Raw genomic sequence first — 15,478 nt, 5'->3', positions numbered from 1 at the left:
AAAAAAAGTATTGTGTAAAATGAAAAAGGCTGGAAAATTCATTACGAATGTATTTGATTTTTTTTTATATTCTTTATTTTTATTGTAGTTTTAGCAAATTTTAATAATTTTTTTATTACGTTTTAAATAACAAATAGTTTATGTCCAAAAAATGTTCGTACATTATCAGTGCATGGAAGCTATTTGTATACAAATACAATTTATTTAACGGTTGCTGCATACAGATACAGGTTATGAAAGACTTGACAATACATTGAATGATTGGGCACTACATAGTCACATAGAATAGGCCAGGAACCAACCAATATTAAGAAACAGTGTCGAATTTATGTGTGAGACAACGCCTCCCTATTATGTAGATATAATAATAAATAATACTCGGACATTTTTATTATTTCTTTAGAAACAATATCACGATTATTTGATACTTTTTCTACCGGTTTGATTCTTAGTGAACATTTTACAATTTTTTGATATTTCTTCTTCAAATTTTTTAGTTTTTAAACTTTTTAATTTAATCTTAGGAGAACTTTGAAAAAATTTTTTTCTTTTGAAAGCTTTTTGGGAGTTCTAGTTCTTTGTACATTTTTCTTTTCCAAGACTGAATATATTTTATTAGAAGCTTCTGAATTTTTTAAAATTATTTTATCTGAACTCTTTGTAATCAATGACGTTTTATTAAATATTTGTTTTAAAATTTCACTGGAATTTAAATTCATGTTTGATTTAAATATATTATTACGAATAGCTCTTTTATCTTTTAATACATTAGATGGTCTGATATTTTTTTTTTAATTTTTTGTTTGAAGTTTTGGAGGTTCAGGAACTTTAAAAACTGGCTCAGGTTGATTATATTGTATTTTTAATCAAGTATTTAAAATGTTTGTGCATTTTTTTTTTTTAATATTTCAACATTTTCAAGACTTATTTTTGATTACAAAAGCATATTTTAAATTTTTAGTAGGTACTTACATATTTTGATAGTTTAACCAAAATCACGAACTTAAATAAATATTTCTCATGAACTGCCAACTTGTTATAAAGACGATAGTTAACTAATTTTTATCTCAATGGTTAGTATAGGTAGGTATATTAGATTAAATCTGTCTTGTCTATATTATTGTTTTTTTAATATATAAGCACATAGAAAATTGAATGAAGTAAAATAGTTAAAATTACTTAAAATATTTAAGGAAAAAATTGTATTTTATTTTATCTATTTATTAGTGAAGAAGAATCTGTCATAAAGCTGGTGGGAAATGTGTCGACTGTTTTTCAACTCGGAGGAAGATTGACAGCATCAATAAGAAGCTCATCTGAATATCAAGTGTCGAAAGGATGTGTTAGTTTTATAATATACTCATTAAATGTATTAATTATAGGTAAATTAATAGTGAAAATCATGTAGGTTCGGAATACATTTCAATATTGTTCTATTATATAAACCAATTAATAATCTTTAATCAAATATATAGGTAATTCTTTATTATTAACTTGAATTTAATTATAATTTTTGAGTAATCAGAGAAATCATTTATAAATAATGGAGCTGTTATACAAATTTAGGATTACTGAAAAAAGTTATCAGAATATGGCATCATTAGAAATGTTAGAAAATATTATAGGAAAACGTGATGACTACCTATATTAAACTATTGAGCCGGACTCTTTTCGCTCAACAATATTATAGCACTTTTTAATTGACTAAATTTTTATAATACACACTTTGTGAATCACTTTATTATTTATTTGTGTAGATTAGTTTTACAAAGCCATTTAGAATTACCCAGAGAGTACCACGAGGAGGTGGCTTTTATTACTCTCCAAAAATATATTGTGTATTTGTACATATTATAAATTCAAAAAAAAATATTACCAATGGCATTTAACTATTATAAATTATAAATTTAAAAACTACAATTTGACGATTTATATTTTAGATTCTGAACGAAGTGAGGAATGTATTGATTTTACAATGATATGTATGATTTTTTTTTTATTATTATTATTTTTGTGTCTGTCATCACGTTTTGGAGTGGAAATAATACAATGTGTTTTTACTTCAGCTCCTCTTTGAAAAGGAAAATTCATGCTGTTGGTACTTTGGGGGGTCAAAAGTAAAAAAATTCCAAGTAGTTTTCAAAAGAATTAGGAAAAACCCTAAAAAAGTAACGGAAAAACAGGAATTTTTACACATAATCAATTTTTGACAAAATCGATTTTTTTATTTTGCTGTAACACAAAAACGAATCATTATAAATACTTGAAATTTTTCCCATTAGTGTTATCTATTTACGATTAAATTTTCTAAATTATTTTACTTTTTTTAAGCTATTTATAGACCGTTGAAATTTTCGATTTTTTTCTAAATTTTTTTCTTGAAATGCCGATAAAAAAAATTGGCTTTCCAAAAAATCTTTAAAATTTAATACAAGGTGTATTATAAGTTGTTCTTATTGTAGTAAAAAAAAAATCAAAAGTCGTTGGTCACAATTTTTGTTTATAAGCATTAAAAGTTCAAATGTTTACAAAATATGTCAAAATCGCGAAAATTTGCAAGGAATTTTTAAGTTGAAAATTTATAAAATTTTTGTAATTTATATCTAAGGTTAAAAAAAACTCAACACAAGGTTCTCCACAAATTTTTCTATAAATAACTATAAAAAAAAACTCCAGCGTCAATATAGAAAAACTGATGAGCGTATGAATTTTTTTTTACGTAATCGAGTAAAATAACGATATATTACAATTTAAATATAGGTAATAATATAATATATCTTACTAATTATCCTAGACTGACAAATCATCTCCGTTCAGATTCGTTTTTCGTATACAATGATACCTGTCATTGTCGATTACCGCCTACCCCAGACCATCTATGTCTAAATACTAAAATACCTACCAAGTCTGCAATCTTCATTTTTATTAATACTTCGTTAAAAATTTTGTAGATAGTTGCAGGTGGTTGGTCCAGGGGCGGCTTGTTATAAGAATACTAGAAGCGACTGCTGTGCCCCGAAAATTGGGAAACAAAATATTTTAAGTTCAACAGGTTTATTCATTATTCATAATAGAATATTGATCATTCAAGTAAAAAATAAGTGTATCTATATCATAAAACTGTAAAAGTTAATGGAAAATTTAAAAATTACATTGGTTCTAATAAATATAGTTGGTGGGTGGGTTGTTTAGAAACTTGCTCCTTGAGTTATTTAGACTCAAACCTAATCTTAGTTCATGGTCATCATTATAATATGGACAATATGGTCGCAAGATATAATATCATAGGTACTATCATAGCACAGAATCTAGTGACACCATAGACTTATAATACATATTATATAATATAATATTATAAGTCTATGAGTGACACTATGTGGTTATCTAAGGTACTTATGTATACTGTTTAATTTTTATACATATAACTATAAAATTAACTTTTACTTTAATATGTACTCAAAAGAAGCATGTATTTAAATAATTATAATATAAGTAATAAATGATAATGTGTGAAATTATTGAGATTTTATAGTTACCTACTTACCTATGTCATATTCAGAAATTTGTAATCGGGTTGGGGGCGAAGTCCCTTTATACTATTTTTGTTCACTGAGGGGGTGGTAGACAAAATATTAAAACCACGAATTAAAATATATTTATATAATATATTTTAATTCGTGATTAAAACTATACAATATGCTTCAAAGACTAAAAAAGTTCGTGCCGCCACTGACTGTCATATTGATTATATTGGTATAATTCGTGAATTGAATAATTAAAAGTTTACTATCAATTAATAATATATGCTTTATATGGTAGATAGTTAATTCCGAAAAATTTCAATGACAACTCAAAGCCTCAAAGAGTTATTTCTCATCATAAATGTTTTGGACTGTGGTTACTGGTTTTAAGGCACGAATATAGATACTATATCCGTGTTTCAAGGTAACAACAATTAAAAGAATTGTAAATATTAGGAATATTGATAACAAACTGATAACAGCATTCGTTAACTCGGATTCATAATAATATAAAAATTGTTATATTCTATGGTACACCTAAACCATTTTTTTAAAAGTATTCTTGTATCAAAAGTGGAATAAATCTAAAATTCGTTTAATTTATTTCATCCTACGTATTTAATTACAGCGTGTTATGTTTGTCCGATAAATAAATCAAAAATGTCATAGTTTCAATGATTGATCCAACACTACAAAATTATTTTATTCTATTAAAATATACATTGTAACTGTGGTTAGTATAATATTTATATATTTGCTATATTTGTTCCCTTTTAATTATTTACCAGTATTATATCTATTTTACTACATTAACTTGTGTAGTTAATGAATTATGATCATTTGTATTATTTGTATTTATGTTTGATGAACCAGAATTATTTTATAACTAACATCATGTTATATTAAATTACTTAAACCATTATTTAAAGTTTTGTAGGAATATGTCAACTCAAGGAAATGTTAATTTCAGTTTATAACAATAAGTCCAAATAAACTAAATTAACCAGAAATATGATTCATGTATCAGAAGCTATAATAATGGATGATATGTGTAAGAAAAAATCTAGACTATATTGTATACCAACAGTTAAAGATACGATTCAAATTTCAAATAAACCAATTATAAAACCACCAATTCCAACAAAAAATGAAACAATTCTGCTTAATGAGCAATGTAAGTAATATCTAATTCAATAATAGTTTGATTACCTATTAATTCATACAATAATTTTCTTAAATATTTATATTAATTTAGGTAACCTTCCAAAAAATACTAAAGCTATAGAAACAAAATTATTTATTGAAAAAAAGAAAAAAGAAAGAACTGAAAAATGTAAATTAGATATATTAGAGAAAAAAAAATTGGCAGAAGAACGAAAAAAAAAATTAGATCAGTTACAAAAAACTACGAGAGAACTAGTTAAAGCTTCTATCAAACAAAAAGTAATAACAATTTATTAATTATATTATATTATATGAAAGCCAAGAAGCCATAATGGATATTGGGTTGTATATTATGTCCATAGCATAGTTAGTTAATACTTTGGATACCAAAATTAAATATTCAATTTATAATCTAGTAAATCTCTGTTTACTCATATTATATTATAGGTACAGTAGATCCTCGATAGTCTTGACCCCAATTATCTGGTGAACACGGTAATCGGGACAGCATATAAATCCATTTGTTTGTAAATACAATGAATTTATGTAGTTTATTTGGAATTATCGGAACCCAATTAATCTATAAAATATTGTTATCGACAAAAACAATTTTGTCATTTTTATTACCTACCTAATTAATAAATAATTTACCTATTTTTATAATTTAAAGTACAATAAATTTAAAGGTGGTGGAAATAAAAATAAAAATCTTCGTCATTTGAATAAGTTATCTTGAAAAACCTCCAGTAATCTGGAAGATGCTCGGTCTGAATTCGTCCAGACTATCGAGGCTCAACATTATTATATCTTCAGGGGTGTCACCATCATTTCCTGTTGTTATTGTTTATTTTATGTATTTAACAAAACTCATGTTTGTTATACTATCGGTTACATTGATAATACTAAAAAATACACGGTATAAAATAATCATTATATTTAAAAACTTAAATATGTTGATATGACAAAAATTTGTAGGATATTTTTGGGAATAATGAACAAGAACTTTAATGTACTATCTAACCAATCCTCAGATAAAAAATTCCTGTATTTAAGAGATTAATTTTCTCTTATAATAACTTAAATTGTATTGTATTGAAACATTAAGTTTTACAAACATATTATTATGCTTACATTTTTAGACTACCCGTGTTGAAGACGAAAGTAAAATTGGTATTAATTTACCAACTGAATCAAATGATCCTAAAGTACAGTACTTAGCTTTAATTATTTTTTAATTATTATTAACATATATTTATTACTTATAACATTTATTTTTAGATGGATCAAACGTGGTCACCTCTACCATCTAAAGTTAAAAGTCATAAAAAACCACCAGAATCTATTAGAAATGTACAAAAGAAGTCAATAAAACATTTTAAAGTTACAAAGGAAAATTCAAATGATACAAAAGATGTAATTATTTTTATTTGATTTGTTTTTAACTATAATACAAGATATTTCTAGCTCATAAGTTTGTCTTTTATTATATGATACTTATAAAATCAATCTTTAGGTGGATCAAACATGGTCACCTCCACCGCCCGCAGTTAAAAGTCTTAAAAAACCATTAGAAGCTCTTAGAAAAGTACAAAACAAGTCAATAAAAGATTTTAAAATTACAGATAAATGTACAAATGATATAAAAGATGTAATTATTTTTATTTTATTTGTTTTAACTATAATATAAGATACTCCTAGCGCATAACTCATAAATTATCTAGTTATACAGTATTTTTTTCAAACTTTATTTAATGCAATGGGAGTATAACATAATTTACCATAATAATTAATGAAATAATCAAATAACACTATATATTATTATTATTTTTTTTTTAACCATTAGATTATAAGTTCATGCACATCTTCAAAAACAGCAAATAAAATTTCAACAACAAAATTAATTGAGCAAAGTAAGTAGTCTGCTTAATGCATTACACTAATACTTATCATTTTTAATTTTTAATTGATTTTTTAGAACCTCAAAAACGTGAAGTTACCAAACCTGAAAATTTATTATCTAAATTAATATCTAATGATGATTATGAATTATTTAATAAAAATTTATTTGATATTTCCATGCCTAAGCTAATTGATACTGATATTTTTTTCGGTCAACAAGTTAATAACAGTGGTAAGGATATTGTTTTAAGAATATTAAAAATATAAAAATTAATATAATATATATTTTTAGTGACCTTTTCAAATGAATCATGCCAAGAAAATGAAAAACAACCAGATGATGATGCTTATTTAGATAGAGATACATTGATTATGCCTGACATTAATTTGAGTACAAAACCTTTAGACATTGTAAATAATAGTACTAAATCATATACAGGCTTACAATTGCCTATTAAATCACACGAGGAAATTATGCTAAGTATTGACCATCTAGAAGAGCTTCAAGAATTATTGTTAGATCAATGTTTGCCAGTTAAAACGTGTAATTCAGAATCCACCCAAACTGAGCATTGTAATAATATATTATCAATGTTGACTTCAAAATGTCCACCACCTGCAATGAATTTTATTTCAATATTGAAATCTAAACTTAATTTACAACAATCAAAAAATAATAATTTGGAATTCAGTGAACCTACTGCTGATTTAAGTATAAATGAATGCACAATTGTAAATAATTTGAATTCTAATAAAATCAATAATCTTGATTCTACTGAACTTAATCAACTAGATGTAAATGTATGCGATGAAGAGACAAATTTACCAAATATTAATCGTATTGAACCAAAAAACTGTTTAGCTAGCTATACAACTTCATTAATCGATGAAGGAATTAAGCCAAAGTCTAATAACCCATTTTCAATTGAAATTATTGAGAATAATAATCGTGAAGAAAAAGTAAATACAATAAATAATGACAAATTATTTACTAAATTGAATATAATAACTAATGAAGATATTAAACAAGTTGTAAAAAAACTTAATTATGACTTTGATTTGTTAACAAAAAATAATTGTTGTAATTATTCAAATAATTTACGTAATACTTCCATAAATTTACAATTTGATGAAAATAATACAAATAATAAATCGTCTCATTGTGTGAGTTATAAATTAACCAAATAAGTTAAATTTTAAGATTAAATTATTATTATTATTATTTTTTTTTTTTTGTATTAGTTTTCTGAAATCCATGATGAATTCCAAGCGGAACTTGATACTCTGGACCAATTAAATGACTCCTTATGTGATATAGAAAGAATGAGCTGTGACATGTCAATTAAAACTAATGTATTACTTATATATTAATATTTATAATTATAAATTCAACATACTATTTTATTTTGTACTAAAATTTTAATTGATATTTAACAAAGTTGCAAAAATTACAGGAACAATCTATCGAACTGAATGATCACTCTAATTCTAATAATGATAGTGATATTGCTGCACCTTTTTCCAAACTAAATGCTTTATCGTCAAATATGATGGGTGTAGATAAAACAATAACTGGCTTTTCTATTCAAATGGTAATCATATATTTATTTTTAATATGTCTTATAGTAAATATTTAGAGTGAGTCAGTTCTTAATAACAAATTTAATACTATGATTATAAACAAATGTATAAAGACATCAGTTTAAATAAAACAATTATTTCTTTAGTGTTTGCTTTTATGCTAAAAGTTTTAGAAAGTGATGTAGCTTCTGATTATTATATTGACAGTATTAATTATCAATCAGAAAATGAAAAAAATATCATTTAATAGCCACTAAATTAAATATTTTGAATTACATAAAAATATTTTTAGAAAAAATTGCTTAAAATATATTAGTGTTGCCAGTCAAACTGTTTATCTCATATACTATATTTATAACTATCAAATATTGATAAATTCTATTTTTTTTTTTAGTTTGAACAATTAATGAAGGATGAAAAACTCAGGGCAAAACAACACCATACTATACTTAGTTTGAGGGAAAAATCTTTAACTAATCGTTTAAAGTGGGAAATTACTATGTATGACCTTCAAATTAAGTAAGAACTTTTTTTTAATAATTGAAAGTTCTTTGTTCTATTACTATATTTTATTTTAACTATCAATATTATGCACATTTTAAAGAAATTTCAAAAACAGACCCAGTTATGAAAAACAGTTTCAATTGTTCAAACAAAAACAAAGAGGTACTGTAAAAAAGTTAGAACACTCCTTGTCGCAAGTAAAACGACTTGGTAGAGTAATTGATTCAGTATATAAGCAACGCTTTATAATGCTTGAAGAACATATTCAACATTTAAAAAATGAATCTTCTTCCAAAAAAATTATACGTAAATTAAAAAGCTTAGATCAATTTCCAAAGGTAATATTTGTCTATTAAACCTTATATGTACTTGAGATTAATAAGAAACATTTGATTTTAGAAAGAAGATCATAGTTGTCAGTCAATTAATTCTCATGTTTATAAGCAATTTTATAAGTCTGATGATTTTTATAATATTGATAGTAAACATGATAAAATTAATCCAATTGAATCAAAAAATAATACTTTACCATCAAAGTTTGAATTAAATAAATCTAAAATTATTTTACGAAGTGAGTTCATACATTGATAATATTTGTTCACTTAACATGTAAACTGTCATGAGTCCGCGGGCAACCTAACATGGATACATTAAGAGCAGGTACATATACAGGGGGGGGGGGGTTGTGTGTGAAAAAATTGTTTTATTATGTTGCAGCACAATTTATATTGCTCAATTTTATCCCCCCCCCAATTTTTTTTTTGTATACGTGCCTGATTAAGAGGATGTAGTATCCGCACGTGTTGTCTCCGTCTTACACACGTACAATATAGCAAATTTTTGTACACCAGTTTCAATATTGTGCTGTTAGTTTTGATATTAGAGTGAACTGACCTATTATAACATTTAAAGGTAAGATTATTCTTTAGGGCCCCACGGAAGCCTTTTATTGACATTATTATTTTTAAGTAAATTATGATCATTTTAAAATGTGCAGTTTCAAAAAGATCATAACTTATTTAAGAATAATAATATCAATAAAAGGCTTTCGTGGGGCCCTGGTAATAATCTTACCTTTAAATTGTATAATAGGTCAGTTTACTCAAATATCAAAACTAAAACTAACAGCGCAATATTGAAACTGGTGAACAAAAATTTGCTATGTTGTTTGTGTGTAAGACAGAGACAACACATTCGGGTACTACATCCTCTTAAAGTGGAGCCACTTAGGTCGCCGGCAGTTCAAACCTTCATTGTATTTAATATACTATATTTTTTTATGGTATAGAAATAATGACTTAATAATAAGTAATAACACTATGGCGTACACAAGAAAATAAACAGTTTAAAAAAAAAAACTTATTGATTCCTTTATTTTAACTGTGTTTGGTTAGATTAGTTGACCGCCGGCGACCTAACGACTTTTATTTGTAATATTCAGATTTTTCCAATCAAAACACTATAATTAAAATTAAGATTAGACTCTCCTATTTATAAATACATGCACAAACATTACAGTAATGCCCTATTATTTATACCATGGTTCCACAGTTACATAACCGTGTTAGGACACCGGCGTGCTCGTGGCAGTTATCATGCTAAGGTGTTTAGTATTATACATTTTTACTTATTTATAAAATAGGAAAAAATTATTTTTATTATGTATTACTGTATTAGATTCTTAAATAATTTAATTGTTTATCATATTATAATATATTAGTGCATTCACTTTAAAAGTGTATATTTAATTTTTAATAACTATTAATTATATTTTTTTATTAGATCAAGCAACTAGTCCTATTAGTATTGAAACTAATATTTTAGATCAAGTTCAAAATGTTGAAGTTCAAACAGATGTTAGACATTCTTCACAGTCTGTCATTGATAAAGCTATACAAACCTCTAAAACAAAGTTAGTGTTCAATTTTCTCTAATAACTATATAAATAAAGTAATTAATAACTAGCTATAAAATGTTTAGATGTAACTATACCAATAATGAAAATATACAATCAATTAATTCTATTGATTTATCTTATAAAAATGAAATATTTGATACGATTGAAACCGAGGATAAAAGATCATTGTCGCCGATTTTATCAACAAGTACTGTTAAACTGAAAAAACATATTTCGGATACATCAAATAGTAAATAAAATGATTGAAAAAATAGTTTGACTTAATTATTTATGTTCATTTATTTTTAAGGTACAAATTCAGAACAGAGTGATATGGATACACGGATAATAACTTTACAAGAACAACTTGAAGCTAGAAAGTTAGAATCTTTTAGATTGAAAAAAGAACAAAAAAAACTTAGATTAGAAAATCTTAAAGCTAAAGAACAAGATCTTTTGAAACAGATAAATTTATACGACAAGAAAATTGAAGAATCGAGAAAAAGCTTGATGGTTGAAATTAAGAAAAAAAGTATGCACGAATCAAAGTCTTCATTAAAAAACCATTCTTCTTCAACAAATTCTAGTTGTTCTATTCATCAAAATGTAATTAATAATGAAAATGTTGATAATCAATATATGGATGAATCAGATAGAATAACATTGATAAATGGGAAGACATATTTCTATCCAATTGCAACTGATACGTCATGTGATCATAGTATATCTCTAAATAAAACAGTAAATGAATTACAAAAAAAAAATATTAATGAATCAAAGAAAAATCATAATAATATGTATACAAATAATTTTGATTCAGTGAATATTGATAGTTATAAACTTACAGAACAATCATTTCAATCGTTAGAATCAATTCCAGTTTTTGAAGATACACAGTTACATGAAAAACAGACTGTAAAAGAAGTAAATACTTCAAAAAAATCTAACGAAATTGAAACTGAAGTAAATATTCTTTTAAAATCTCAACCTCAGAATACTTTAAACATTCAAACATCAAATAATGTCAAAGTAAATTTAAAGAAAGAAACACATTTGTGTGAAGTAAATGAAACAATTGACAATGGTATACATTTAGATATTGCTTCATGTAAGTATTCTATTTCAAATCACAGTATGTCAGAAACTTCAAATAACCAAGAACCATATCTAAAAATAGATAATAAAAAGTCACTGACTATTCATGACAATATTAACTGCTCCGATACAACAAGTTTATCTGATAGGAGTGCTATTCAAAGAAAACTCTTAGTTAATTTAAACAAAAATGATACTGATGTATGTGAAAAGCTGGAAAACAGTGTCAGTCAATTTGAGGTACCTAATCATAAAATTGGATTAGATGATATTTATAGTTCAGATTTTACATCAGATGATTATACATCGGACTTTCAAGGGTCATATCAATTTAATAAAAATGATAATATCGTAGAATTAAACGACAGTGAACAAAGTAATGAAACTTCTTATGAAGAAGAAAGAAGTGAAGGAGAAATAATGTTCGAGGATAAAACATTTATTGAACAATATTCGGATGATTATACTAATTTTGTAAGTAAAATTATAGTAATAAGTTATTTATATTACTAATAATTAAACCAAACCTTTTGTATTATATTTTAGGTTCAAAACGATAATTCTAATGACGAGAAAGTACATGCTATTACTACTAATATTTTTAACTGTCTTCTGAAAGATACAAAAAAATCACTGAAATCTAATATGAATAAATCGTTATTTCGTTCAGAAAAAAAAGATCTTAATAATTTAACTGAAGAAACTCCATTATTATTGATCTTAAAACGTGAAGAAGAGAATCAAAACCGGATTATTCTTTCGGAGCAAGCAACAATTATTTCAGACGTACTTTTTAAGCAACATTTCCAACCAATTTTTACCGAAATGCTTCAAATGTATTTACCTAGATTAAATGAAATAGAAATGGAAAAATTAAAAGTATATTTAAAGTGGTCTTCTTCTAAAAAAAAAAAACTGAAATTATCAGAATGTTTAAATTTTAGTAAGTGAATGATTTATTTTGTTATAAAACAGTTATTAATTTGACTGCTCTAAAATGTTTGCTTGTGTCTTTATTTTATTAATGCATATTTTACTGCTTGCTGTCTTTTGCTTTTTATGCACGAATATATACTTCAACTTCATAATAATCATTTTTTACATTAGTTTGTGTGCATTAAACATTTACGCTTATAATTTGTATTATTTATTGAGCAGATCAATTAATATTTTTATTTTATTTGTTTTTAAGTTTTTTTGTATAAAATAAAATTCTCAACCAATTTTTAAGTTTTTAAATTGTGTTTATTAGTTGAATATTTGTCATTTCATAATTTAAGTAAAAAAGTTGAATTCAATTTCAATTTTTTATATTTTTTGTAGGCACTTGTTAGATCATTTTCATTTATTTGTTGTTAATAACTACTTCATTCTTATGCAATTTAAAAATATATAATTAATCATATATTGCTTCAACTTTGTAAATAATGTAATATATGTATGTATTGTATATGTATTTATTGATTTTACTCTAGAACACAAAATTAATGATGTTGACAATGAAAAATCATTTGAATTGTTTTATCAAAAGTATCTAGAGCAGGTAATAATAACAATTTTAAATATGTAATGTGTTTTTAATGTTTTTATTAATTTATCAAATTAACCATTTGGATTTGTTTGTAAGTTAATTTTCTAATTTAATTGGTTTTAGAAGAAATCTCAAACTTTTCAAGATGAAAGTAACGATGTCATGCTCAGTCATACTCAACAAGAAGCAGAAAAATTAAAACAAGAACAAATACGTATTGAAGAAGAAGTATGCTGAATCCTGAATGACTCTCTCAGAATAAATTATATTTAATAATATATTAAATTATTTTTTCTTTTAGATTGAACGTCTTCGCATGTCCGAAGAAGCACAATTTTTTCTAAGAGAAATACCTAACAAGCCACCACCCCCTTACAAGAGTCCCACAAAAATTAAAGCACTTATTGACATACCTTATACATCTGATGAAGTTCACAAAATAGTTTTAACAGCTGCTAATCAAGTATTCAATGGTTCTCAAAGCCCATTATCAAATGACTTTATTATAGATTCAGATTCAGTTTTACATGCTGATTATAAAATATTGATTTTTGATTACTGTAAAGAAATTGCAAATGACTTGTTTATTGATGAAACAAATTTACCTTTATGGAAAAGATCTATTAAAGGATTGAAAAATTTTAGGGCAAAACCAAAAAATCCTAAAGATTTAAGTGATATAGTTATAAAAAAAATGAATCAGATTATTGACCTAGATGAGTGTGAAGAGAAAGTAAATAAATTTGTAGTAAATCAAATGCACGAAGAGGATAGTAAATGGACTGATTTTCAAATGGATGAATTAGAAATACAAAATAATATAGTTCAAAGTTTGATGAAAAAATTGATTTGCGATACAATTACAAATACCAAAACTAATTTTTATTTGAAATTTATTTAAGAAAAGTTTTATTTAGCTTAATTGATTTTATATATTATATATAAACTATTTGTGTATAATATATATTTTTTTATATATTATTATTTATATATATTTGAATTTTTTTTTACATTTATAATTGCTATTATTTTTTTATTTTATTTATAAGAATTTTCAAAACCGTTTTATGTTGAATATGTTCTGTTTGTAAAATTAAAATAAAATTTGTATTACAAACACCAAGGATAAACCATAATTATATTTATATAACATTTACTGTATTAGAATTATTATTTACAGCATCTCTTTCTATTGAATGCAGTGCTACGTTAACCAATATAGCAATATGTTATATTATGTAGATGACTCTTTCTGTTGCGATTAGCATAGGCCTAGATAATGGACCGCAGGGTATATTAATGAAAAATATTAAATCACCTACTGTAATAATAATAGTAAAATAAATTACTATAATGATAAGGAATCTAGCAAGAAAATGACATTTTATAAATAAATATACCATTTATATAAATGCTATATAATAAATATTATAAAAAGTAAATTATTGTTAAATTAAATAAATAATAATAAAAATAAATTATATAAATATCATATTGAATGGTATACGACACGACAAACAACGTTAAATGTAGTTAACTACAATTATCTACAATTCTTTCTTCATCCCCCTCGTCAACCAAAAGCAATCTTTTGTTGTCCGGATTTCCAGTTGTACACCACTCTTCCTCTATATTAGTTCAACGTGCTGGGTAGTTCGTTTTTCTTTGATTTGGTAAAGTTCGTTTCATGGTACATTCAGATTGAACCCTAGCTTGTGATTGTGGGTCCAACGTCTTAATATTTTCAGCATAAATTTCTGCTGGATTATTTTTAGCATCTTCTTTTATTTTAGAAGAACATTTTATGGCATTCACCTGTATACCCAAAATGTAATATAATAAGTAAAAAAATTAAAAAAATTGTGAGGACATGTAATATTATTAATGTTTAATATTGTTGGAAAAGTATTAAAATAATTTATATTTAAAACGTATATATTAAACGCGCCGCCAGTTGACATCTATGCTATTCAACTTTTATAATAAGCTCCTACAACATCATAAGAACGTCACTATTAAAAGACCTTTTTTATTGACCAAATTGTTGTGGGATTTATTTAGGTACTTAACATTTTTAATTCGTAAAAACCAAATTGTAAAATAAAATTACCTATAAATTAAATATTGACAAGCCGATAGCTTATGATGTCTAATGATTAAGGTCTCGTTTCCAAAATCCAAATGCGTAATAATTATAAATAGGTAACATACTAACATCGCAAACCCAAATACCCAATATTGTACATATTATATAATATGTAAATATAATATATATAAAGTACATCC

General features: G+C 24.8%; 1 protein-coding gene across 1 annotated transcript; it reads left to right on the top strand.

Annotated features, from left to right (window-relative positions):
* Positions 1-4,014: 4,014 nt before the first annotated feature.
* On the top strand, positions 4,015-14,472 carry LOC132932348 (centrosome-associated protein 350-like). Its single transcript, XM_060998670.1, is given in 20 exon segments — positions 4,015-4,254; positions 4,459-4,695; positions 4,777-4,964; positions 5,825-5,890; positions 5,964-6,098; positions 6,199-6,333; positions 6,529-6,595; positions 6,661-7,748; positions 7,827-7,937; positions 8,039-8,176; positions 8,560-8,684; positions 8,770-9,007; positions 9,069-9,240; positions 10,452-10,581; positions 10,650-10,816; positions 10,877-12,135; positions 12,208-12,604; positions 13,137-13,204; positions 13,316-13,420; positions 13,494-14,472. Coding segments are annotated over 19 exon segments (5,352 nt in total). The 5' UTR covers positions 4,015-4,254; positions 4,459-4,532; the 3' UTR covers positions 14,094-14,472.
* Positions 14,473-15,478: the final 1,006 nt, after the last annotated feature.

Source organism: Rhopalosiphum padi, chromosome 1 (genome assembly GCF_020882245.1).
Source record: "Rhopalosiphum padi isolate XX-2018 chromosome 1, ASM2088224v1, whole genome shotgun sequence".
NCBI lineage: Eukaryota > Metazoa > Arthropoda > Insecta > Hemiptera > Aphididae > Rhopalosiphum > Rhopalosiphum padi.
The sequence above is the reverse complement of the archived record's forward strand: the minus strand, read 5'-3'. Positions and strand labels throughout refer to the sequence as shown.